At 52.8% G+C, this 24,841-nt stretch overlaps 2 protein-coding genes across 18 annotated transcripts in view; one reads left to right on the top strand and one right to left on the bottom strand.

The window, feature by feature from the left end:
- The first annotated feature begins 152 nt into the window (after positions 1-152).
- On the top strand, positions 153-7,534 carry Xrcc3 (X-ray repair cross complementing 3). The gene is made up of 7 exons (XM_051152071.1): positions 153-275; positions 1,465-1,602; positions 2,504-2,716; positions 4,152-4,306; positions 6,703-6,915; positions 7,044-7,090; positions 7,172-7,534. Exons 1-7 carry the CDS (start codon positions 221-223, stop codon positions 7,404-7,406), a joined length of 1,056 nt encoding a protein of 351 aa, XP_051008028.1. The 5' UTR covers positions 153-220; the 3' UTR covers positions 7,407-7,534.
- The window catches only part of Klc1 (kinesin light chain 1), a 30,196-nt gene continuing 10,623 nt past the window's right edge, over positions 5,269-24,841 (bottom strand). Inside the window, exons 11-15 of one of the 17 annotated variants that reach the window (XR_007831287.1) lie at positions 23,057-23,165; positions 21,243-21,404; positions 15,959-16,009; positions 5,893-5,959; positions 5,269-5,641 (exon numbers count right to left, since the gene is read on the bottom strand). Coding sequence is in view for 15 of the 17 variants with exons in the window: in XM_051151930.1 (XP_051007887.1) it covers positions 5,639-5,641; positions 5,893-5,959; positions 13,971-14,107; positions 21,243-21,404; positions 23,057-23,165 (478 nt within the window). In the remaining 2 variants the exon portion in view is untranslated. Of the gene's footprint in view, positions 5,642-5,892; positions 5,960-13,970; positions 14,108-14,762; positions 15,365-15,958; positions 16,010-21,242; positions 21,405-23,056; positions 23,166-24,841 lie in introns of those variants that run through there. The other 16 variants (XR_007831288.1, XM_051151930.1, XM_051151949.1 and 13 more) reach the window with 16 other exon arrangements.

Raw genomic sequence — 24,841 nt, 5'->3', positions numbered from 1 at the left:
TAACCACCGCCCACCGCCCAGTACTTTCATGGCATACCTAACCACCGTCCACCACGCTGTGCTTTCATGGCATACCTAACCACTGTCCACCTTGGACTGCCCTCTGAGTGCTGCTTCCTGACATGCTCACTCCCACAGGTTGACAACAAGCACATGGGGATTTGCTGCCATCACTGTGTCCCTGTGAGTTGTGCATGCTCGTGGTGAACCCACTGAAGATATGGACTTGGACCAGCTGGACCTAAATCCCAGAATTACTGCTGCAATTAAAAAGGGTATGTTGGCTGGGTGCGGTGGTGCATGCCTGTAATCCCAACACTTGGGGAGGCAGAGGCAGGCGGATCTCTGTGAGTTCGAGGCCAGCCTATAAAGCAAGTCCAGGACAACCAGGGCTACACAGAGAGACCCTGTCTCAAAAAAAAACAAAGCAAAAAGGGGGAGGCTGTTGTGTGAAGGGAGGGGATGGCTGTGCACGTGCACTGCAGGTACCACAGGCTGGGGAAAGCTAAGCCAAGTCTGCATCGCCACCTCCCACAGCTTCTCCTCTTCAAAGAGGGTCTCAGATCTGGCTAGTCAGTCACCTGAGCTCCCGGCAGGCTGTGGCAACCAAGGCTGAGCTACTCCGCCGCCATCTTCAGGGCAGTTCTTTTCTGCCACTGTGTGAACTGGTTGGATAGGTCTGCAATGTATTTTTCTTTCTTTTTAGTTGCAACAGGGTCTCACAGTGCAGGATCTCTGAACTTACTGTGTAGACCAGTCTGGTCTTGAATTCACAGGCATCCTCCTGCCTCTGCTTCCCAGTGCTGGGATTAGTATTTTCTTCTGGCAACTGGCTTGAAAGTAAAGTAAATCCGAGCCCAGAATTGGTTTCCTCACCCTTCTCTCCAAGTAGCGGCCCTTGGTCCTCCACAGAGTGGTGCCCTTCACTTCTGCCTGACCTGGCGTGGGGCTCAGAGTTGGGTTTTCACTTTGCTCTTTCTCTGTTTGCCAGTGTCAGTCAACTTCAGGGCTTTGTGCATGGTCAACAGGTGCTGTCCCAGGCTACACCCCTAATCCATTCTTGCTTTGTTTGTTGTTTTTAAAAGACAGGGTCAGGCTGTGTAGCTCTAACTAGCCTTGGACCTCCCAGGCTCAGTCGATCCTCCTGCCTCAGCTCCCCAAGTAGCTGGGACTATGGACAAAGGGTGGCACAGGGTGACAGTCCCATCCTCATAGCACTCAGGATTTGCTGCATCTCTGGCTCCTGCTGGTGCTGACTAGAGAGTCAGGCCCAGGTCACAGGGTACAGCAGCAGATCCCTCCAGTGGGACCCTCCCCTTACTCTCCACCCACTGGTCACACTACCCCAGATTTTCTGGGTGAATCCAACCACTGTCACTGGTCCCCTCAGATCTGGAGCCCTGCTCTCTGCCTCCCACCCTTGCTGAGTGCCTGACTTGCTTTGGTTTCTCTGTGTGACTTCAGGTAGACTGAGGTCAGTGAAGGAAGTGCTGTGCTACTCGGGACCAGACTTGCAGAGGCTCACCAGGCTGCCTGGCCACGAAGTACAGTGCCTGCTGAGAGCAGCCTCTCTGCACCTTCGGGGAAGCCGCGTCCTCACAGGTGGGTGGGAAAGCCCAGGACTGTGTGGACATCCTACTCCGGAGGCTCCAGACTCTGAGGAATGACTGTAGCAGCTGCCCTGAGCCCAGCATGAGCCTCCCCTAGGATAGGTAACCCAAGAGACTTGCCCAGAGCCCACAGATAAATGGCCCATATCACAGCACTGAACAGTGGGGCCCATGGCCTCAGCTCCTCAACAAAGCCCTCCTGGAGTGCCTGTACCCCAGAGGAGGCCCTCACAGTAAAAGACAAAATTGGGGTCCCAGTGTGTGGTGAGGCAGCTGTGCGAGGCCGTGCCACTTGAGGATATGGCTTCCACAGGATGGCTTAGCCTTACTGACATCTGCCTCACCCGAAGCCCCGCCCTCAGAGCTGTCACAGGGCATTGCCCTGGCTGCTGCTCAGTCTCTCTTCATCCTGAAGCTGTCCGGGCTGAGGGTACCCTGCCATGTTCTGGAGCTTAGACTTCCTTTCTCTTTTCCTTCTTGACACAGGGTCTCTCTATGCAGTTTTGACTATCGTAGAATTTTGCATGTAGCTCAAGCTGGCCTCGAACTCATGGAGATACATCTGCCTCCAAGTGCTGTCATTAATTGTGTAGATCACTAAACCCAAAGTAAGTTTGGGTTTCTTCAGCAGCTTGTGCCCACCAGGGACGGGCCATGTCTTAAGAGTATGTGCATGGCATCTTGGGAAGTGTGCATTGTACTCAGTTGCACAGCCAAGCGGCCTGCCTTCTCCCCTCAGCACCCTGTCCTTGTGTGTGATGGCTTTGCCAGGCCTCCAGCCATGCTGCATCTGGAGCCAGCACTTAAAGGCCTCAGGCTCACTGGCCCTTAGCAGGCTGTGGGCAGGGCACAGGCCAGGCTGGGAGCATAGCCTGACCCCGTGCTCCCTGCAGCGCTACACCTGTTCCAGCAGAGGGCGAGCTTCCCCGAGCAGCATCAACGCCTGAGCCTGGGCTGCCCTGTCCTGGATCAGTTCTTGGGAGGTGGCTTGCCTCTGGAGGGCATCACTGGCCTAGCTGGCCGCAGCTCAGCAGGAAAGACCCAGCTGGCCCTACAGCTCTGTCTGACTGTGCAGTTCCCACGACAATATGGAGGCCTGGAGGCTGGTGAGTAGCTGCCCCTTCCTGAGGGGTAGGGGAGACACAGTCTGAGACAGGTGGCACTGGGACCCCTGTCCAGCTCTGCAGGGGGCCGCTTTGTCCTCACGGAGACAGTGGCTGTCTCCTGGGTGGTTCTTGTGATTGGCTTTCTTCTTCCAAGAGTGAGTGGGAGGCGAAGCTGCACTCAGACTGTCAGAAGAAGCAGGGGGCCAGCTGGCCTTGCAGTTACCACACCACTGAGGCACCTCACCCCTGCACCATGCCCATAGAACCAGTTAGGTTGGGCCGAGAACATGGGGCGGTTTCCTTTTGGTTGGGGCCAGTGGTCTGAGCAGCATGTGGGTGGCTCTGACCCAGGGAGGCTCTGCCTAGGCCCTCCGTGGGCTGACAGGCACAGCTGGCAGAATAAGCCATGCTCTGCCATTAGGGAGCAGGTCTGAGGACCCCTCCTAAGCTTCGTCTTGTCCTGCACCAGCTGGGGCCTCACCACAGTGCCCCTTCATGTTAGTTTCTGTCAGAAGGCCTCTGCTGTGCCTTCCTCCAAGACACTCATTAGACCCAGAGCCCTTTCAATGCAACCTGCCTACTGAGTCTTAAATCTTGCCATCCAGCTATGGTGCTGCATGCCTGTAACCCAGCCCTCAGGAGATCGGGCAGGAAGATCAGTGCAAGCTGGAAGCCTACCCGGCTCCACAGTGAGGCTGGCCTGTGGACTGAGACCGCGTTTTAGCAAAAATATTTAAATATCTCTATTACATCCAGAAATTTGTCAGCTATGTTTCCCCCTTTGTGGATGATTTTTGCTTTTTTAACTGAGTCCTTTGAAACATGAGCAGCGTTTGTCTCACGAAGCGCCTTTACCACCTGTGGTAAACTCTTTCTCCTGAGAGTTCTAGAACTGGGCATGTGGGTTCCAGCAGTCCCAGCACCATCTAAGGGAAAGTGGCTTCTCGGTTGAGGCACTGCTCACAAACCTACGGTCTCCTGCTAGTGGCCCAGCAGCTTATGGCGCAGCACTGTGTCCCACGTGACCCCGGTGCGCATGCCTATTCATTGCTCTTGTACTTACCACAGAGGCGCCAGCATCACCAAGTAGACAGAGGCAGGAGTCTGTCAGTTGTCTTGCATTGGAGGACCACGTCCCAAAGCCCTTAATCAGGGTGATCCACCATCCTGTCCCATCCTGCCTAGCCCACTGAGGAGATGGCAGGGTGTCCAAGAGCAGGGGATGTGTGTGTTCAGGTGTCAGTACAGGGCTAGCCTGTGTTCCTAGGGACCAGCAAGGTAGCCACAGGTGGTAACTAGCTCTAGCCTGCTGCCCTTCTGGGCAAGAACGTATAAGGGACAGAGGTTGAGACAGGCAGAAGAGACTACATTTGGTTTGTGCAGCCATGGGGGCCGTTTGTGGTTCTTGTATGCTCTGGGTGCTCTGGCTTCTCAGGGGCCGTCTACGTCTGCACAGAGGATGTCTTCCCCAGCAAGCGGCTATGGCAGCTCATTGAACAGCAACCGCGGCTCCGGACAGACGTGCCTGGGGAGGTGATCCAGAAGATCAGGTTCAGCAACCACATCTTCGTTGAGCATGTAGCTGACGTGGTGAGTGCCTGTTTGTACTCACAAATGGCCCGGTGATTCAGCCAGTGTCACCTGTGCAGGGGCCTGAAGTGTAGAGACCAGGCTCAACTGAGAATATCCTGGCAGGGTAACGTCAGGACTGAAGATGTCAGATGAAGGGTGCTTTCTGAAGCCACAGCAGGGAGCCTGCTGCCCCCCCCCCCCAGGGAGCCTGTGGGCCAGCCTCCAGGGCACACTCTCAAACACAGAGAGTCACCTCAAAAACTGGTCAAGCCAGGCATGGTGGCACACACCTTTAATCTAAGCACTTGGGAGGCAGAGGCCAGCCTGGCCAGGGCCAGACGGTGAAACCCTTTCTAAACCAACAAAAACCCCACTACTCAAATTCTTACTTAAGTCTGCCCCTTTGTCCTATCTTTAGACCAATACCGCTACTCCTTACCTGAAGACAGAGCAAACTGGCTGCTGGACATTACCTGTCAGTCAACCCAGGAAAAAGTGGCCCTAGACATGTAGCAGTGGTGTCCTCGATGTACGGGTCCTGAGAGCTGACAAGCCAGGGCAGACCCCTCTCCTGGCCGCTGTTCTTTGTTGACCCTGCCTGAGCCTGAGGCCAACCCACGGCCAGAAGAGAAGCTGGCCAGGCTGGGCTCAGTTCCAGCAGCTGGAAGCAGGGCCACACCCATGACAATGTAGGGCCCTTGTCTGCAGGGGTGGGGGTCAAATGCGGACTCATTCAGGAGCTTGGAGAGGGGAATAACCCTATACCACAAATAGAAATCTGGGTAGTGATTGGGGCACGGGGAGCACCCTCGGCATGCCCAGTGTTACAAGATCTGAGAGGATGGCAAGCTGACCCAACTGACTCCAAAGTTGTCCTGACTCACCATGGCATGCACACAGGTCACTCACATACATGATGATAAAAAAAATTAATTTTTAAATAATAGTTATGAATAAACTTTCATTCTGATAGGTGGTAAGGCATATAAAGTTTTAATTTTTTAAAATGTACAATAAAAATACATTATCACACACAACACAGAAAACTAAACACATGACAAGTGCCACAGAGAGGCCATAAAAGCAGCAGGAACCAGATGTGTCCTGTTCCGGGTCCTCCCAGGGAGGGAACAGGGCCAGGTCGCCAAGTTTACTGAGAGTTGCTCTCCAAGACCCCACTAGTGGTGTGGTTATTAGTGTGTGCTCCGCAGCACATGGGCAGGGGGACTAAGTTAGCACGGCGGGCTCATAGCCCAGGGCCCTCCCAGCCCCATCCTGGCCTTCACAGGGCCAGCTCTGGAGCCACGCTCAGCAGCAGCATCATGGTGCTTAGAGCAAGCCAGGGACAGGTCACTGCAAGAGAAAGGCACTCGTCAGGCCAGGCCGGCACTGGGGGTGGTCAGTGTCGGCCTCTCTAGGGCTCAAGGCCATAGGGTGTGGACAGAGAGCCTCCTCTCCTCTTGTGCCCAAGGAGAGCAATGTGGACCACACCTGTCCTCCCACCTCTCCTCGCCATCAGACCCAGCCGCAGTTGGCAAGTGCAGCCAGCACTTGTCATCCCTGAGGTGCCCAGACCCTGGCTGAGGGGAAGTGCAGACACTCACGTTAGTGCTAGCGTCTTCTAGGCTGCTGCTGTCGTTTTCCACACAGAGAGGCTCTCCTGGGGATACCCTAGAGAGAAATACAGACTGGATTTCACTCTGGGCTGGATGCCAGAATCTTGACAGCTTCTCGAGGCTGCCAGTGTGTCAGTGCTACCTGCCTAGCCAGCCAAAACTGCCTCAAGTCCCTGAACTGAAGAGCAATATGGAGGCCCTGGCCAAACCCTCAACCCTTAGCACCACTCAAGTGTGGCTGCATGGCCACTAGCAAGGCCTTCTTCCTCTGACAGCACCCACCTACCATCCGTACACAAGTGCACCTGCCACCTGGGCCACTTGGCTACAGTCAGACTCTGGACCACAGTGTAAGTCACCCAAGCCTAGTGTCAACAGGGCAGTGGCCCCAAGAAAGATAGTGCTCCTGGGGTGTGCAGCAGGGGAGATGGGCCCAGGATTAGCCCTACTCTCTCCTCATTAGCATTTTCTCTAGGGTGGAGCCCCTGTGGATGGTGCAGAGTTCATGTGTGCAGAACTGACTCCCACACAAGTATTCCATTCTAACACAGCGTGCGCACGCACGCACCTCCCCCCCCCCCCCCCCCCCCCCGCCCACACACACACCCTACTCAAGTAGGATCAAGCAGAGCTGCTCTCTAGACTGTTAAGTGACCTCAGTGTCTGCAGTGGAACTACTGGAGTGTGTGTCGCTGTGCTGGCCACACCCCTCCACTGGGCTTGGGACCGAGCTTCACTCCAGGGGGGATGGGAGGCAGCTACGTAGCCAGTACAGACCGTGATGTATGTTCCCCACAGGACACTTTGCTGGAGTGTGTGAGTAAGAAGGTCCCTATTCTGCTATCAAGGGGCATGGCCCGCCTGGTGGTGGTAGACTCTATTGCAGCCCCGTTTCGTTGTGAGTTCGATATTCAAAACTCGGCTGTGAGGGCCAAACACTTGCAATCACTGGGGACAGCACTGCGAAGACTGAGCAGCACCTTCCGGAGCCCAGTGCTGTGTATCAACCAGGTAGGCGTGAGGCTAGCAGGGAAGGACAGAGGTTGCCCTTGAACTTGGGGAAAGCAGCATTGACCTGGTAGAAGGGAGACAGCTGAAGTGGCTTCTGTCAGTAACCCTCACTTGTTTGCTTTTTTCAGGTGACAGAAATGGTGGGGGACCAAGAGTCTGTGCCCAAGCCACTGGGGTGAGTGTGGACACCTTAGCATGCTCAACACTGGAGTGGGGTGGGGTATGCCTAAGCAGCAACATCTACTTTGTGTCTCAGGGCCTGGCACGAGCACCTCTCTCCAGCCCTTGGCATCACCTGGGCCAACCAGCTCTTGATGCGACTGATGGTTGACCGGGTTCATGACGATGATGCCATCATGGACATGCCCAGAAGCCCAGCCCGGATGCTACGGGTGCTCTTTGCCCCACACCTGCCCCTCTCCTCCTGTTGCTACACAGTCAGTGAGGAGGGCGTTAGAGGGGTGCCAGGAACCGAGTCCTGCCACCAGTAGCACAGTGCGTTAGACTAACCAGCCCCAAGAAGCCCTGGCTCTGATGAGCCTTCCCACAGCAAGTCATGCGCCTGGTGAGCAGACACCGTGACAGGATCTGCCCCTCCTCTCTGAGCTCTGCCTACTGCTAAGCCTTGGGGCTTAACCCTCCCGTGCTGCCCCTTAGCTCTGGCAGCCCTGAGGGTGTCTCTTAGGAGCCCCAGAATAAGAAGACTCAGTTCTTCCCTCACCTGCTTTCTGCCTGGACCTGAGTCAGCAGCTTGCCTGGTGGGGCCCCCCTCCCACAGGACGGCCTTCACACCACCACCACCACCACTGCACGCGCACACACGCATGCACGCACACACACCCAGCACTCAGGCTTGCAGTGAGGCTCTCCCCTGCTGTGCCCCCCCCCCCACACACACACACATTTGGGGCAGAGGGGCAGGAGATGGGACTGGCAAACCAAGCAGCTGATGCCAGCAAACAGGCGCGAGGGGCCTGGCTGAGTCTGTCCAGCAGCTCTGGCTGCGCAGCGCCTCGAGGCTAGAGGGCGCTCCAGAGCACCCGACAGGGCTGTGTGCGTGCTCCGCCTGGTAACATCTGCTACGGACTCAAAATCACCTCCCTGTGCACTTGAGGCTCAACAGTCACCAGGGAATGTGGCCCCTGAAAACAGGGCTGTGGTCCCAAAGCCCTGTGCTTCCAGATCCTGCCTTGTAGCATAGGCTCCCACCAGCAACTGTGCCAAGGGACATGGGCCCTCACCAAGGAGCCTTGTTACTCCAGTGGTGTGTGACTCTTCAACACTGTCACTGTCCCCACTCAAACAGGGAAAACAGAATACTTATGGTATATACCATGACGTCTCCAGGGTAGCCCCACCCTGGACTGAGCTCATCAAACCCTCAAAGCCACCTGTGGCCCCAGCCCTTTTTTGGCAATTCCACACAGTAAGCCTAGGGTCTCCGGCATGCAAGGCAAGTGTTCTACATTGAGCTGTGGCCTGAAAGGCCGAGACACTGGCATACTGGATGGGACACAGCGGCTTGGCTGGAGCTGGTTTATACAAACAGCTTCCCTGCAAATCTGGAGGGCTTTATATCAGGAAATAAAACGTTTATTTTTGTAACAAAATTTCAACATGTCTAAATAGGTTGTATTGAAAATCAGAAAACAGCTCCCAAACAGATACACTTAGAAGACATGCCCAAAGGCTGCTAGTGCCTGTATCCACTAGCCAGGTCAAGGGGCCCTGCAGGTCCACTCCAACAGTAGTTCACTGAGAAGTTGAGAGTATCCTTCAGGGTGTGGGAACGGCTCACTAGCACCTCTGGCCTTGCTGCAACCAGCTAGCTGCCCTGACTGCCGCCACAGCGAGCTGCTCGCCCTGCCTCCCTGCTTATCATGCATTAAATGCCATCTTACTGCTCGAGGTCATCTCAAGGCCGTGTGCTGCATCAGCCCGTGTGAACTGTAAGCATGCGCACGTTACTGCAAACACTGGCTTTCCCAGGCTGGCACAAGGCTCAGGGTGACTCAGTTGCAGAACAAGCTGAGTCTACTCTGAACCCTGTGAAGGAGAGAAGGGAATGAATGCCGTCATCCTGCGTCCTGTCTCAGCAACTCCAACACTCAACCCCAGGGACCACACACCAACCTGGTCGCATCACAGCTGCCTGCTGTGCCCACCAGCTGTGGAATGACCACAGGTGGTCGGCACCTGACTCGAGAAACCTCTCACGGGGGGAAGGGACAGCAGACCCTGCTTTCTCCTGAGAGCGTCAAAGTGCAACAGAACCTTGTACAATGTTGACAGCATACAAGTTCCTAGAGTGCCCCTCTGCAGCCCAGTGCTAACTAGCCAACCTCTGTCTACCTTCTGCAGGCATCCACCAGCCTCTTACACAGCTTCTGAGGAACTACCATTCCTTGCTGTGTGGTAAGAGCTTTGCCTGTTTAACCATCTCCCCAGCCCCAACCGTGGTGCTTTACCTTAAGACAGAGTCTCACTATAAAGCCCTGCCTGGGCTAGAACTCTGCCTCCCGAGTGCTGGGAGTAAAGGTGTGCACCATGCCTGGCCTAAGAAACCTGTACCTGGTTCTGATCAATGGATTTTAAAAACTACACTCAGAGCAGGCCTAAAAGCTGGTGTGTTCTGAGCCATGCAGTTCCTCAGACAGATGCTGGGCTGAGGCGCAGTCGGCAGCCTGAAGGCCATATCCTGCACAGACCTGACTTAGGGCTGTAATTCCACTGCTTCTGGGTCCTGTGTTGTTAGTCTCACACATGGCTGAAACACTTGTGTGAAAACACACTTGTGAAAAGGCTTCTGTGTGTTTAGCATACACAGGAGGAGAAGGGACTGTAGGCCACTGCGCGGTGCTCACCAGCGAAGCGTGTGGTGGGGGCAGCTCCCTGTGCGTGGCTTCCCCATCGCTTTCCTCCACACCTCAGGCTCAACAGACACGGGCCACTGTGAACTCCTGGTCTCAAAGGAAATATTTTAAGCTTCTGATTGTTACTTGACAGTTTTTTCAGTGTTCAAATTTTAAATAGGTCTAGGCGTCATGACAGAGTGGTGAGCAGTCACACAGCAGCTGATCCACACATGCCTAAGCTACCAGCTGCAGCCCCCAGGCACAGGTGCAGACCTAGCAACAGAATTCCAGGGCATGGCTGCCGGGCACCTTTAAAGCAACAGCCTCCAAGTGCTGGTGGTCGTCCCCATGTAGAAAGAAAGCCCACTCCTACCAAGAGGGCAGCCCCCTCCCAGGCAGGCTGGAGGAACTGCCAGGGTTTCTTGGGTGTCAGTGTTCCATTACCCTCAGGGACCCTATCTAGTTTAGTCCCAGCCCTCAGTGGGCTAGGTCAGTGTGGCTGGCCCTCAGTGTTCTCAAGTCTGCCGACCATTATTACATCCTGTGTGAAAAGGTAAATGAAAAATTATAATTAATCAATACTTCTAAGGAGATCCCCCTCAAGCAGTGTTAGCTCCAATATCAAATATATGCATATAAAAACACTGAGCATTTGGATTTGCAGATGTAGCTCAGTGCTGGGGGCAGCAATACAGAGGAAGTGTTTAATGAGCAAAAGACCTCAGTATATCCTAGTACCAAAGGTCTGTCTTCAACATCCTTGCCAGCTGGGCCTAGAGCACACACCCACTGTCTTAAAGTGGCATCGTTCTCTACTGCGGGCTAGGGTGGCAGCTGACACTTTATTAGTTTAATTTGGGCCACTGAGAGAGCTGTGTCCTCATCGGGTGTGATGACAAGGAGTCTGTCACCTTGGACTGAGTTCTATGTGCCAACAAAGAAATGTCCCTCACAGTAAGTCAGGCTGTTCCTCCAGCTGTTAGGCATGCTCAGAGCACCCAAGCAACGGGGCAGGTTCTAGGATCAAGGTGATGGAAACAGCCAGCTGCCAGCCCAGATGTCTTAACAGAATGGAAGTAGCAAGGCCACTCTGGCAAGCTCAGTGTAAAGTGCATCTGTGTGAGACCCCACAGGGAAACAACATGATCTCAAGAGTCTGAGTGACAGCAGTCACCAGTGTCATCACACCAGGAGACCACTCCAACCCTGACATACTTCCCATAAACACAGTATTAGCTCCAGCTATTCTTAAAGATTGCTACATCAGTCAGTGGTGTGCAATGAGACACTACATAAGCCCACCAACGGCGGATGGTGCTCAGGGCCAGGGGCCAGGGCACAACCACCGCAGGCTCTTCTGTGGCTCTGCTTCCCGCATTAAGAATACTCAGACTGGGCACTGTGGCACACACTTGTAATCCCAGCACTCAGGAGGCAGAGGCAGACAGCAGATCTCTGCAAGTTCAAGGCCAGCCTGGTCTACAAAGTGAGTCCAGGACAGCCAGGGCTACACAGAGAAACCCTGTCTTGAAAAACAAAACAAAAGCCAGGCATGATGGCACACGCCTTTAATCCCAGCACTTGGGAGGCAGAGGCAGGTGGATCGCTCTGAGTTCAAGGCCAGCCTGGTCTACAAAGTGAATCCAGAACAGCCAAGGCTGCACAGAGAAACCCTGTCTCAAAAAAACAAAAACAAAAACAAAACCCCCAGAAAAGGGGAGAAGGAGAGATAGAAGGAAGACAACGACCCAGAGAACTGACTCACTTCATGCTGTCACCCAGACATGAAGATGCAAGGACAAACTCACCAGCACACAGTCACCCTGAGGGACAGAACCAGCGCTCAGATGGCAGACCTGCACAGGGGCAGTGCAGACCTGCAATCCCAGCTACTCAGATGACTGACTGAGGCAAGAGTCCACAAATCCAAGGCCTGCCTGGGCTACAGAATAAGTCCTTGCCTCAAAATAAAAATAAAAGGCTGGCTCAGCTCTGTTCAGTCTCAGAGTGTCCTATATCCAGCAAGGAGCTCAGGCTGGACTACAAGGCTCCTTCGTCATTAGATAAAAGCCAGCATTTCTCAGGAGCTTGAGAAAAGGGTTCCTGTCTGCCAAAAGGAATCACTTCCCTTACCTCCGGCAGAAGGGGCACAGGGCTACCTACAGCACCTCTGAATATCAAAAAGCCCACACGGCCCTCCAGGCTCCCTCCAGATCACAGCTCTTATTACACACTTCAGTGCCACTGCTGGTCTCCTGTCCCTCTCCCCCCCAGCTGCTTGTCCTTATAATCCACGTGATTTGCCACCACTCGAGCTCTCTCTCTAGCTCTTGCTGCCTTGCTATCTCCACTATTCTCTCCTCTCCTCTGGTTTCTTTTTTCTCTGCTCTGGATGCTCTCTTGCTCACAATAAAAACCTGCCCCTAAGAATGGAGCAGTCAAGAGAGCAGTTTCTTTGTTGTGCCCCCTCACACACAAGCACAACAGTAGAGCATCTGCCCAGCCTAAGCACACACAACCCTGCTTCTGTCCCCAGTCATCTGGTCGGCCTGAGAGAGATGGCCCAGCCACCTCCGTGCTCCTTTCAGTACTCCAACGGTGTTCAATCCCTCAAGCTTTACACAACAGATGCTGCCCTGCTGACTCCACAGACATGCAAAGCTTGGAATAATCAGACCCTCAACCCAGAGGCAGCTGGCACAGTTCCCCTTGGAGGCAGAGGCCTAGCCGACTTCCACGTCATGTCCAGACAGCGCAGCTTCCAGCTGCTCACTGATACTGTGAACGCCTCAGACGCTCTACAGACACAGCTGACCAGCATACAGCCACTAATAAAACCCGAAGTGTGCCTCCTGCTCAGCTCAACCTGTCTCCCAGAATCCCTAGGAACCCACAGAGACTTCTGGAGGGACAGTGGCATAAGGCAGGCTGGGGCCATGGTAGCCCCAGGCCCAGCTGAAGGCCCAGGCAGGGAGCGAGGTATAGATCGTAATCCAGGTGATCCTGAGAACAAAAGTGGACACTTTCAGATGACAATAAACAACAGAGCAGCTTGGAAAACATTTTAATTCCCAACGTGCTCTCCAAACACCCCTGAAAACTCATAGCCAGGAGCCAGCGACAGTCCTGACCCACAGGGCACTACCATGGACACCTTCTAGAAGTGGATCCCTAAGCAGTTCTACTGAGTGGTCTACGAGGGAAAGCTTACATACAGAGAATGTCCCCAAGTGTGGGGCAGCCAGCATCACAAAGGGACGAGGTGTGGGGCTTGTTATGGAGCCTCCCTGTGAGCCCCTCCCATGAAGACAATGTGGATGCCACCGCTGAAGCCCTGTGACTTCCAGACCTTTCCTTAAACCCAGTGAAGCCAGAGCCTTGGAAATCTATAACAAAGTCACAAAACTCAAACATCATTAAAAACCATTCTTCCCACAATCCCTGGCTGAGTTAGTGTGACCACAGCCTTCACTCTGAAGGTAAATTTTGAAGGAGTGAAGGTGTTAACTTAGAAAGAGCCGGAGTTGCACTACGTGTGCCTATGGAGTGGCTTCTGTAGGCTTTGTGTGCACCAGAGTGTGACTTCAGAGTTCCAAGGTCATCTACACATCTGCTACCACTCTGCACCTTAAGTGAGAGTCTGAACCTGGAGCAGGCAGGCCATTTTGGTGATTGGCTCAGACACCTCCAGGATCCAATTTTCTCCACCTGCCCCAGTGTCAAGTCACACACATGACACCATGCCCTTCTGCACGAATGCAGGGATCTGAACTTGGGTCCTCAGGCTTGGGCTGCCAGCACTTTACACATGCACATCCTTGTGCCCAGGCCTATGTGTGGAGGCCAGAAGATCCTGGACTCATTTCATGGCCCCATTTTGATGTGAGACAGTCTCCCTGTGCCCTGTGCTGGCTTCTCAAACACTGAGCTCACAGGTGTGAACCACCATGCCTGCTCGGGGCCGTACAACTAAATTGCTGCTTGTCACTGAGAAGACTTTCTCTGAACAGAATCGAGGCACTCCACCATTCCCCTTGAACCACTACCGGCCAGCTTTCCCAGCTGCTTCTCACCCTGCCCTGGAAGCAGCAGGCAGCGAGCCTGAGCCCTCCGGGGACCAGCTCTGAGCCCCAGGAAGGCTGACTCAGGCATGGCTCAGTACTGATGCTGGTGGGAGGAGGGCGCTGAGGAGATAGTTACCCAGGGTTCCTCGGCTCAGGCTCACTGTCCCGTGAACTTCCTCCCTTCAGCTTCCTAACCAGCTTCTCACTGCTGCGTCTAATGGAAGCCCGGAGCTTGCTAAAGGAGCCACTGCGCTTTAAAGATCCAGTGCCACCCTGAAAAACACGTGAACAAGGGTGACTCTGTGGGTGTCCGTCCTGCCCCAGGCGCAGCCCAACAACCCCAACTGCTGCCAGGCACTGGCTGGCAAGTGAGTCCTACCAAAGCCACCAGACTGCCATGTGCAAGGCCACGTTACAGAGACCCACGATCAAGGAGCCCATGACAATGAAGAGCCCAAGCAGAAGCAGCTCCGTTTCCAAAGGAGAGCGAGCCCACTGCTGTCTTAGGACAAAGTACAGCACAGGGTCGCAAGAGCTAAGGCATCTTCCAAGACTGGCAGCCAGTGGGACTCCACGTTGCGTGGGCATGTGTGCATGTGTGCATCTGGCAGGAAGCCAGCCAGGATGCCAGGCCTCCCAAGGACGTGTTCTCCGACAGCCTCATCTATGTGTCCTCAGTAAATTGCAAATATCAGATCTAAAGCTACTGCAAGGTTTTCTAAAAATACTAGAAGTCCCGAGGCACCTGTAGGAAGGGAGAGAGCAGCCAACTGTCCCCATAACCAGACATTAAGGAGACACCCGGGCCCGGCAGAGTCTGGACATGAAACCAAATGCAGAGTGGAAGCCATGTGCACAGCAGCGCTAACCCTCAGAACCCTCGGGGAGTCTCAGACGCCCCAGTCTGCTGAGGCCACCCACCCAGTCTATGCCCTGGAAGGTCGAGAACTGCAGAGCAGACAGACACAAGACACAGGTCAGTTGGAGTGAGTTTATTAGAAGTTAGAAAGACACGAATACACACATCACAGAGCACTTGAGATTAGTAGAGAAAAGCAGAACTGCCAGAATCCACACCAAGACTACACAGCAAGTCTACTTCAGTGTGTCCTGGGGAGGCCGTGCTGGGCCCTGGCCAGGTCTAAGAACGACAGGGACGTGCAGCACATGCCTCACTTCTACAGCTCAGTGGCTGCACAGGTCACTATCATGCCACTTAAGGAACCTGCGTGACACTAGCACCCACTGTCAGGGTGAACAGCTACTCTCTCTTAACTGTTAAACGTGTGTGTTACAGTAAATGGGCTTATTAACACAGCTGGTATTTCTAAGTACATATCTGGCAAAGCTACATGTATCCAGAAACCAAGACCCCGAAAGGACAGCAGCACCGGAAGGAGTGGCCAGTCCCAGCGTGCGGCTGACAAGCTCCTTGGGGCTGCTAGACACAGCGGGCAGCACGGGAGGGGCCGGAGGGGGCGCTGCCCGCCATGCAGGAGCAGTGCGGGAGGCACCGGCGGGCGGCTAGGCCTGTCAGACAGAAAGAGAGAAGCAGATGAGGCCACAGGAGCAGGCGCAGCAGGCCCCGCCCCGCAAGCCTGCTCTACAGTATTTCTAGGTCACACATCTCAGCAGCGTTATGCTCAGCAACCCAGGCACTCTGCTTTACCAGGCCGGCACAGGACCCAGGCCGTGTGAGGGAACTGAGGCCAGCTTTCAGGTAACTGTCAAGAATGAAAGTCAATGTTTTTCAAGCACAGACTAGCGTGTTAGAAATCACCTGATACTTACTATGGAAAAGTTCCACAAATTACTGTATCGGAGGGAGATACTGTACGTAGTGTTGAGGGACACCGGGACAAAGGAAAGGCCGGATGTGGAAAACACCATTTAAGCTTCTTCTGTCCTGGACCCCCTGCAGTCTGAAGACTTCAGTCCCTTAAACACACTAACACCCTAGACACCTTGGGCACGTTAAGACCCAGTGGCTTTAAAAGTTGCCACCACTTGGGAGCCATGTAGCTGATGCTCCAAACAAAACCAGTTTCCACAAGCAGTCTCCTGGGTCTGCCAAAATCTCACAGGCGCACAGACAGCTGGGCTGGCCCGCCCGCTCAGACTCACCATGGGACGCTGAGCAAGTCATTTAACCAGCCCGAGCTTCATTTTTCTCATCTTTAAAATGAAAAATAAAACTTGTTACCAATGCCTCGTGAATGCCAGGAGGACAAGAAAACATCAATTCCCACTGTTTACCATGAGAAGGATTCTAAATGCTCTGTAGCTCCCACACAGCAACATCTATTGCCCACATGGTCCTGTGCCCCATCACAAGATGCTCGCCTCCCGTCCCTGGGTCAAGTAGATTCCAGTAACCGCGCTCCCTCTAAACTACTGGGGTGGCAGGTGACACAGCGTCAGGACAAACAGACTCCAGCTTGGTCCAGGCAGCTGTCACCACATAGAGGAGCCTGAGGAGCCAAAGACCCGGGGAGGGCCCAGGTGAGCAGCAGCCCAGCAGCGCCAGGCCCTTGTCCAGGGCAGCAGCAGGCTGTGCGCCCCTCAGGCTCGTGCTTTTCCACGTATGACCTCAGCACCCGCACCGCAGGTGGGATGGAGAATGCTGACTGAAGTTCAAGTACACCAATCCCCAACCGCGAGGCCCGGGCTCAGAGGCTCACGGTGTTCTGACACTTCTTTATATAGCTACAAAGCCATTCACACTGTGTAAACCCTAAGAGGGCTTCTTTTTTAAATTACACGTATCGTGTGTATATACCCTACAGTATTCAGAGGGTAGCTTGCCCATCATGTGGGTCCTGAGGATTAAACCCTGGTCACTTGAGTGGCAAGTGTCTTTATCCAGAGCCATTTTGTAAGCTCTTAAAATGGGTTTCTGAACAGAAATAAATCACATAATATACTGATTTTAGTATTATCTCTGTACAATAGAACTGTGGGTGTGACATGCCTGTAACTTATTTTAGTATATTCCAGCTGCTGTCTTAGCATGACTTCCCATAAGTAAAAATCTACTTTGCATTAACATTTCTCTCATTCCTTAAAAACCTTTAGTAAGAATTTAGTGCATTAAACCTTGTGAAAGTCAAGCTAGGGCTGGTGGCGCACGCCTGCAGTTCCAGATCTCTAGGAGTTCCAGCCAACAGGGGCTACACAGTAGAACTCTGTCTCAAAAAACAAAACAGGCGCACACACTTTTAATCCCAGCCCTCAGGAGGCAGAAGCAGGTGGATCTCTGAGTTTGAAGCCAGCCTGGTCTACAGAGTGAGTTCCAGGACAGCCAGGGCTACTTAGAGACTCTGTCTCAAAACAAACAAAACCAAAAACCAAACAACTTGTACAAGTCAGGCCCTAGGTAGGGCACACATCCATAATCCCTACGCCTGGGATGTAGGAGGAGCCTGGGACCGGCCTGGGCCCCACAGCAGCACCCTGTCTCCAACAAATCCGTAAAGCGGGTAGGGATGCAGCTCAGTTGTAGAGCCCTTCCCTTCCACGTGGCCAGCTCAACCCCCAGTCCGAAAGCAGTGCATGCATGAGCTCTCTACGCACGCGTGCGCGCGCGCGCGCGCGCGCGCGCGCACACACACACACACACACACACACACACACACACACACACACACACACACACTTGTAGAATCTCAGCACAAGAACTATGTGAAATAAGGGCAGATGGACAGGCGGCTGCTTCTCAGGGACCCCAGAAAAAGGGGGAGCAAAACGGAGGCTGTCCTCGAGGGCTCTCGTCCGCAAAGAACTAAATCTTGTGGTACTGCATGTATGAACATCAGGACAATGTCGGCAGGATGACGTCACACAAGACAGGCCAGCACTGCTCCGTGTCAGCTGGAACCCAGTGCCCATGACTGACACTCTTCACAACAGACACAGAACCACATGGATAGAGGCTAAATAAGGAATTGTCTAGAAAAGGGTGCACAGCCTCAAATTACCAACTTTCTCAGAAATGCACCCTACTTAGAGCAGGCACCTGTTACAGCAGTGCCTGCCAGAGCCACATCCCATCCCTCAGGCTTCCTGAGGTGGCCTTGTTCTCATGAGGTGTGATCACTACCATCACGGCATATGCTGAAGAGGACGGCTGCACTGCTGCAGGTTCAAGACCCTGGTTCACAGTGGCCTCAGACCCTCCATGTCTTCGCGCCCTAGCGCTCTGCCTCCACTAGCACACAGCCAAGCGCCTGCAGGTCAACACCTAGCAAGCCTTGTCTCCAACAAACATCATCCTGTTCGCAATCCTATCTCTGAACACTGAGGAAAAGCCCTTAGTCCCATATAGCAGGTTCCTGTGACTTAATCAACTGCCATCTTGTTCCTGTGACATACTTGGGCTGCAGCCACCCAGGAAAACAAAGGACAGAAGTTTCAGTATTTTAAGGAGCAATGAAATTTTTTCTTTAAAAATTATAATTCTAAGGGGGCTGGAGAAATGGCTCCTCCAAAGGTCCTGAGTTCAATTCCCAGCAACCACATGGTGGCTCATAACCATCTATACTGTGATCTAATGCCCTCTTCTGGCCTGCAGGTGTACCTGCAGGCAGAGCACTGTATACATAATAAATACATAAATAAATCTTTTTTTTTTTTTTAATTACAATTGTCCCAGCACTCGGGAGGCAGAGGCTGGTGGATTGCTGTGAGTTCAAGGCTAGCCTGGTCTACAAAGTGAGTCCAGGACAGCCAAGGCTACACAGAAAAACCCTGTCTCAAAAAACACACACACACCAAAAAAAAAAAAAAAAATTACAATTGTGCTGAGTGTGGCAGCACACACCTGTAATCCCAGCACTTGGGAGGCAGAGACAGGTGGACTGCTGTGAGTTCAAGGCTGGGCTGGGCTACAGAGAGAGTTCCAGGACAGTCAGGACTACACAGAGAAAAATAAATAATTTAAATAATAAATGAATAACACACACCTTTAATCTTAAAACTTGGGAGGCAGAGGCAGGCATATATCTGAGATCAAGGCCAACCTGGTCTATACAGCATGTTTCAGACCAGCCTGGGCTACAAAAAGAATAAATTGGGAGGACTGTGACTGAGCTCAGTGGAAGAGGACTTTGCCTAACATGTGTAAGGCCCCACATTCAATACCCAGTAGTATAAAAATAAGAGTGAGCCAGGTGTGGTGGCACACGCCTTTAATCCCAGCACTCACAGGCGGATCGCTGTGAGTTCAAGGCCAGCCTGGTCTACAAAGTGAGTCTAAGACAGCCAAGGCTATGCAGAGAAACCCTGTCTCGAGAAACAAACAAACAAACAAACAAACAAATAAATAAATGTATGTATGTGAGGGGGCTGGAGAGATGGCTCAGAGGTTAAGAGAACTGGCTGTTTTATCTAAGGTCCTGAGTTCAATTCCCAGCAACCATAGGGTAGCTCGTCTATAATGAGATCTGATGCTGTCTTCTGGCATGTGGGCATACACCCTGGAAGAATACTGTATCCATTATAAATAAATAAAATAAAATAAAAGAGTGGGGCTGGAGAGATGGCTCAGTGGTTAAGTGATTCTTCTAGAGATCCTGAGTTCAATTCCCAGCAACCATATGGCGGCTCATAACTATCTATAATGAGATCTGATGCCCTCTTCTGGCATGTAGGTGCTCATAAGTAAGTAAATAAATAAATCTTAAAAAAAAAAAAAAAAAAAGTGAAACAGCCAGGCGGTGGTGGCGCACGCCTTTAATCCTAGCACTTGGGAGGCAGAGGTAGGCAGGTCGCTGTGAGTTCAAGACCCAAGACCAGACTGGTCTACAAAAGCAAGTCCAGGACAGGCAGGGATACAGAGAAACCCTGTCTCAAAAAACAAAACAAAGGGGGGGGGGGTGGTTTTAATTTTAACCAAAGCATGTTGTGCACACCTAGATTCCAGCACCAGAGGCTGCGGCAGGAGGGAATCAATGAAGGACAACAGGGGCATCTGTCTAACACCCACGAAGCAAACTTCAAGCCCTACCACGCACTCAAGTTCCCTGCCTTGAACTTCTTTTGAAAAAGTTCTTGTGTACATGTACACACACACACACACACACTACACAGGAACAGGAGCATGAGAGAAGGGCATGGTACTCTGAGGTACTCTGGCCTGCAGGTAAAGGCACTGCCATCTCCTCCCAGGGTCCAGGGCAGGTGTGGGGCTCTGAACTGTTGACAATGTCACTGGCACAGGACTCACATACATACAGACCTAGAAATACTGTCTCAGGAAAGCGTGCCCCTGGAGCCTCACTCATATTACAACCTGTAAGCAAGCCACTGGCCACCAAGCAGGACAGGCCCTGGACAAGCACGCAGGAACTGCAGCGACAGGAAGAGTGCACAGCTCTAGCAGCAGAGGCATGGGCAGGAATCCCCAGGCCTAGGCTGCAGTTTGGGACCAGTGCCCAACAGAGCTCAACAGTCAAAGTGGATGCTGACTGGCTGTCCTGGCACAGAAAAGTCCAAAACAAGAAAGCTGCTAGCTAGAGCCAGCCAGAGGTCGTCCTCCTGAAGTGGCTGCTAACACTTCCTATGATGCTTAGCCACACCCCTGGCTCCTCCCAAACTGCTACAGGGAAGCAAACTCCAGATCAGTGGATCATAATAAAGTCCCAAGCTACAACTTGACAAAAGCAGACCATGCCAGCCAACCACACCACCTCGGCAACTCCAGGGTGCAGGTGACAGGCCTGCCTGCTGAGTCCTCTCACGCTCTCCCTGAAGAATGGTCCAAAGACACCAGTTCACCCACACGACAGAAGCCCACTCAAGTGTGTGGCCGCATGCTGCCCACAACCCACGGTAGAAAGCAGTAGTGAGGACATCCGGGGAGGCTGGGGAGCAGGCCCACACGGAACTCTGACCCCTGCTTGTTCCACACACAAGCAGGTGGTTCGAGGCCAAAAAGCAGGGGTGCCTGTCGAGTGGCAGCGTGGTCTTGTTAGGACTGCTGAGGCGGAGTGGAGACTGGCCCTAATGTGCCTTTGCTGAGCTGAGCTGGGAAAGCATCTCCCCTCAAGGTTCTCTCCAGCCTCAGGCAGCTTCCTGAATGGTCCAGGAGCACTGAGTTAGCAGGGGATGGGCAAGTTAGGAACGCTAGTTAGTTGTCAGCTACACCCACCCCTAGGTTACTAGGTTTTACACAGCCAGGACGCTCTGTCAGCATGCACACATGCTCCACAAGAGGCCAGGCAGCTTGCATGGATTTCTGAAGAGAACTTCTACAAGCAACGCAGCTGCAGTATTAGCAGGAGTTAGGAACTTACAGGAAGCTTCCCTGATGCTTAATTTGCGAAAAGTGGAGGTCTAGCGTGAGACAGGCAGCAGCGTGGCGGGGGCAGGCCGGCAGGGCCCACGTGCGGCAGCTGTACGCTGTACTTACCCCGTTCCACTCTACGCTCATACTCACTTCCTCCCCTCCGTCAGGGCCGCTCTCGTACTTGACCACGTCCACGTTGAGACTCTCCCTGCTCCTCCGCTTCTCCATGCTCTCAGGGTCATTTAGCACTTCGGCCACTCTCTGTTTGTGAACAGTGTCAAGACCCTGAGCCAGGCAGGGGAGAACGGTTTGACCCGTTAGCACTTACATCTCAGAAGACTCTTCTCAGTATCTGAGCTTGAGTAGGGACAAGTCAGATCTTTAATTAGTCTTTGCTGTTGTTAGGGGGCGTGCCTGCCACAGAGTCAAAGGACACTGTGTGTCAGTCGGGTTTCCCCATACAGCCTGACACAGGTTGTGGGGATCGGGCTGTCAGTCCTGCATAGCAGGCACCTCTACCCTCTGGGCCCTCAGCTACCTCACTGGCCCCAAAGATCCTAATTCTTAAGCCACCAGGACAAACTCAGACCAGTCGTCCCTGGGAATGGGGTCTGGGCTTCCCAGGGCCACAGGGGCAGCCTGAATTATAAAAATCCTTATCACCAAAACCCAGGCACTTGCACACAGGACTGACTGCACACTGTACTCTAGGTGAGCATGAGTATGCTGGTCCATGCCTGTCATCTCAACACTTAGAAACTGCAACAGGAGGAGGCAGAGAGTTCGAGGCCAGCCTGGGTATTTAAAACAAAATAAGTGCTGTAAGCAAATACCAAGCCCAGGTAATGAACAGCACATTGCTGGCAACGCGGCTAAGTGCTCGCCCAGCATGCACACTGTGTTCTCCCACCAACACCACACACACCAGACCTGATGGTGCACACCTGCCATCTCAGCACTTGGAGGTGGAGGCAGGAAGCTCCGGAAGCTCAGGGTTACCCTAGGCTGGCACGGGACTGCAGCCCAGGAAACAACCTGCACCCCTGCCTCAAAGAACAACGACAACCCTGGCACATGCCCCAAATCCTGCCCTGCTGTGTGACAGGACACCCCTGTGGCACAGAATCTGTCTTTCTGTTCAGAGCTTCTGTGGCTGCCTGCTGAGGAGCACCCCCAGGGGAGCACTAACGGCCATTCTCTGGACCTATGAGAGCCTGGCAGCTCCTCTTACTGAAGCCCAGGCTGCAATCTAGAGCAAAACCTGGACGGCAAACCCTGTGGAGACAGCAGCACAGCTGCAGACCACAGGGCAGCCCACCAAGGAGTGCCTCACACCAGCTGTGAGCACACAGGTAGCGAGCACTCTTCCATCCTTTCTTTCTCATTTACCTTTTTAGTTGCTTGACACAAGGTCTCCTACAAAGCAGGTTAGCCTCAAATGGTCAACCTTCCTGCCTCAGCCACCTCTGCACTGAGTTCTGAGAGGCCCACGCCTGGCCCCTTTGAACATTTTAGACAAATAAATTAAGTTGCTAAAAACATGTGATTTGAGGGGGTGATGAGGCCTGAATGCAGTAAAACCACACTACACAGCACGTGAAAGGCCGCACCAAAACCTGTGCTTTTGTTTTGTTTTGTAAAGATAGTCTCTCTATGTAGCCCAGGCTGTCCTAGGACTCACTTCATAGGACTAGGCTAGCCTCAAACCCACAAACTCAAGAGACTCACCTGCCTCCAGGTGCTGGGATTAAAGGCATGTGACACACCCTACCCAAGAAACCCGTGTTCCAGCATCTCCAAAACAAACAATTAAATAAGCCCTTTCTTCCTGAAGCTCTCACTGAGCCTGAGTCCAAATGAAAGCTCTCAATAGCCCACATAAAAGGCCATCACATGAAAGTTCCAACAGATTCGTTTGACAGAAGTGCTGAGCACACCTGTTTACGTGACCTCATGGCGGCTTCTTCCAATGTTTCTGCAGCTTCAAATTTCCCCTGCCGTCGGTAAAGTGCTCCAAGGTTTTTCAAAGTGGTTGTGACAGTAGGACTGCAAGAATGCACACAACAGAGAAGCATTAAGTGCAAGGCATAGGACAGCGCTGTCATCAGCACACACACTGTGTGGTGACTCTCCAGGCCGAAGGGCACAGATGCTAGGCAGTGGTTGGCACCTAGTCTGCTCTGGTGCAGACACGGGCAACAGAGCGTTTCCACTTGAGCAGCCTGATGATCCTCACAGCTCTCTGCAGGAACCCCATGGCATCTTCCCAGAGCCCGTGGGAGCCTGTGGCATGACCACAGAAGCACACAGCTAGTCTGCCAGTGGTTAGCACATACCCCTGCAGGCAAAGCTTGGTGTGTGCTGGGCATAGCTCCTGCGTCTCAGCAGAGCCTGCTGACCTGACAGCTGTGGAGACACTGTACATCCAACAGGAGGCATAAGACGGGATGGGAGAGTAGCCACCTGGACAGAGAAGTCTTGCTAAAAGTTAGAAATATGGATCTGAGCCACGCCTTTAATCCTAGCACTTGGGAGGCAGAGGCAGGCAGATCATTGTGAGTTTGAGGCCAGCCTGGTCTACAAAGCAAGTCCAGGACCCAGTCTAGCCAAACAGCTCCACATTCAGGGAGAAATCCTGTCCCAAAAAATTAGGTGGAGACTAATAGAAGATACTAAAAGTCAACGTTGCTCTGACTTCCACACGCATATACGCAGCTAAGCACACCCATACACACATGTGTGTATACATGTAAGTCAGAAACAGCCTGGCATGGTGTATATCCATGTAATCCTAACACTCAGCAAGTGCAGACAGGAAGTTTAAGAGTTCAAGGCCAGCAGCATGAGTCACATAGCAAGCCACCATGACAAAATGAAAAGCTAGAAATAAAGCTGGGCGGGGTTGGCACACACTTTTAATCCCAGCACTCAGGAAGCAGAGGCAGGCAGATCTCTGCAAGTTTGAACCCAGCCTCGTCTACAGAGTGATTCCAGGACAGCCAAGGATACACAAAGAAACCCTGTCTCAAAAAAAAAAAAAAAAACAAAAACAACAAAAAAAAAAAACCCACAAAAACAAAAAGAAAGAAAGAAAAGAAAAGCTAGACAAACCCTGGCCTCAGATTGCTGTGAGTTTGAGGCCAGCCTGGTCTACAATGCAAGTCCAGGACAATCAAAGCTACACAGAGAAACCTTGTCTCAAAAAAAAACAACAAACAAAAAAAAACAAAAAAAGAAAGAAAGAAAAGAAAAGAAATACTCTGGCCCCACTCTGGTCCAGAGCTGTGTTCTCGCTAGACAGACAGGCATCTCAGTCACAGAAATGACAATGGCACCAGCATGAGAAATGGGGAGATGAATCCCATCACATCAGTGAGTGCAAAGGAACAGAGGAATATTTATGATAAACCAGAGTCAGCTAAGTTTCCCTGACGTGGGTGAGGACACCAAGCCTTAGAGGAAGGAAGCCAAGACTCAGAAATGGCGCACAGGGCCCACGGCGGGAGCACAGGCATGTGTGCAACTCCTCATCAAGTGTCACCTCCAGTGAGGAGCTGGTCAGGGAAGAGCACTGGTGGCCACACCCATGCTGCCGTCACTCTGTGAGAGTGTGGGTAAGTGTAAATGATCTCACTGAAAAAACACTCAGCTTCTTGTGTCATTTCAAGACAGGGTTTCACGCCACGGCCCTGACTAGCCTGAACTCCCTGTATCAATCTCAA

Source organism: Acomys russatus, chromosome 1 (assembly GCF_903995435.1).
Source record: "Acomys russatus chromosome 1, mAcoRus1.1, whole genome shotgun sequence".
In the NCBI taxonomy this organism is placed as follows: Eukaryota; Metazoa; Chordata; class Mammalia; order Rodentia; family Muridae; genus Acomys; species Acomys russatus.
Note: the sequence above shows the minus strand (reverse complement) of the source record. Positions and strands in the feature narration are given on the sequence as shown.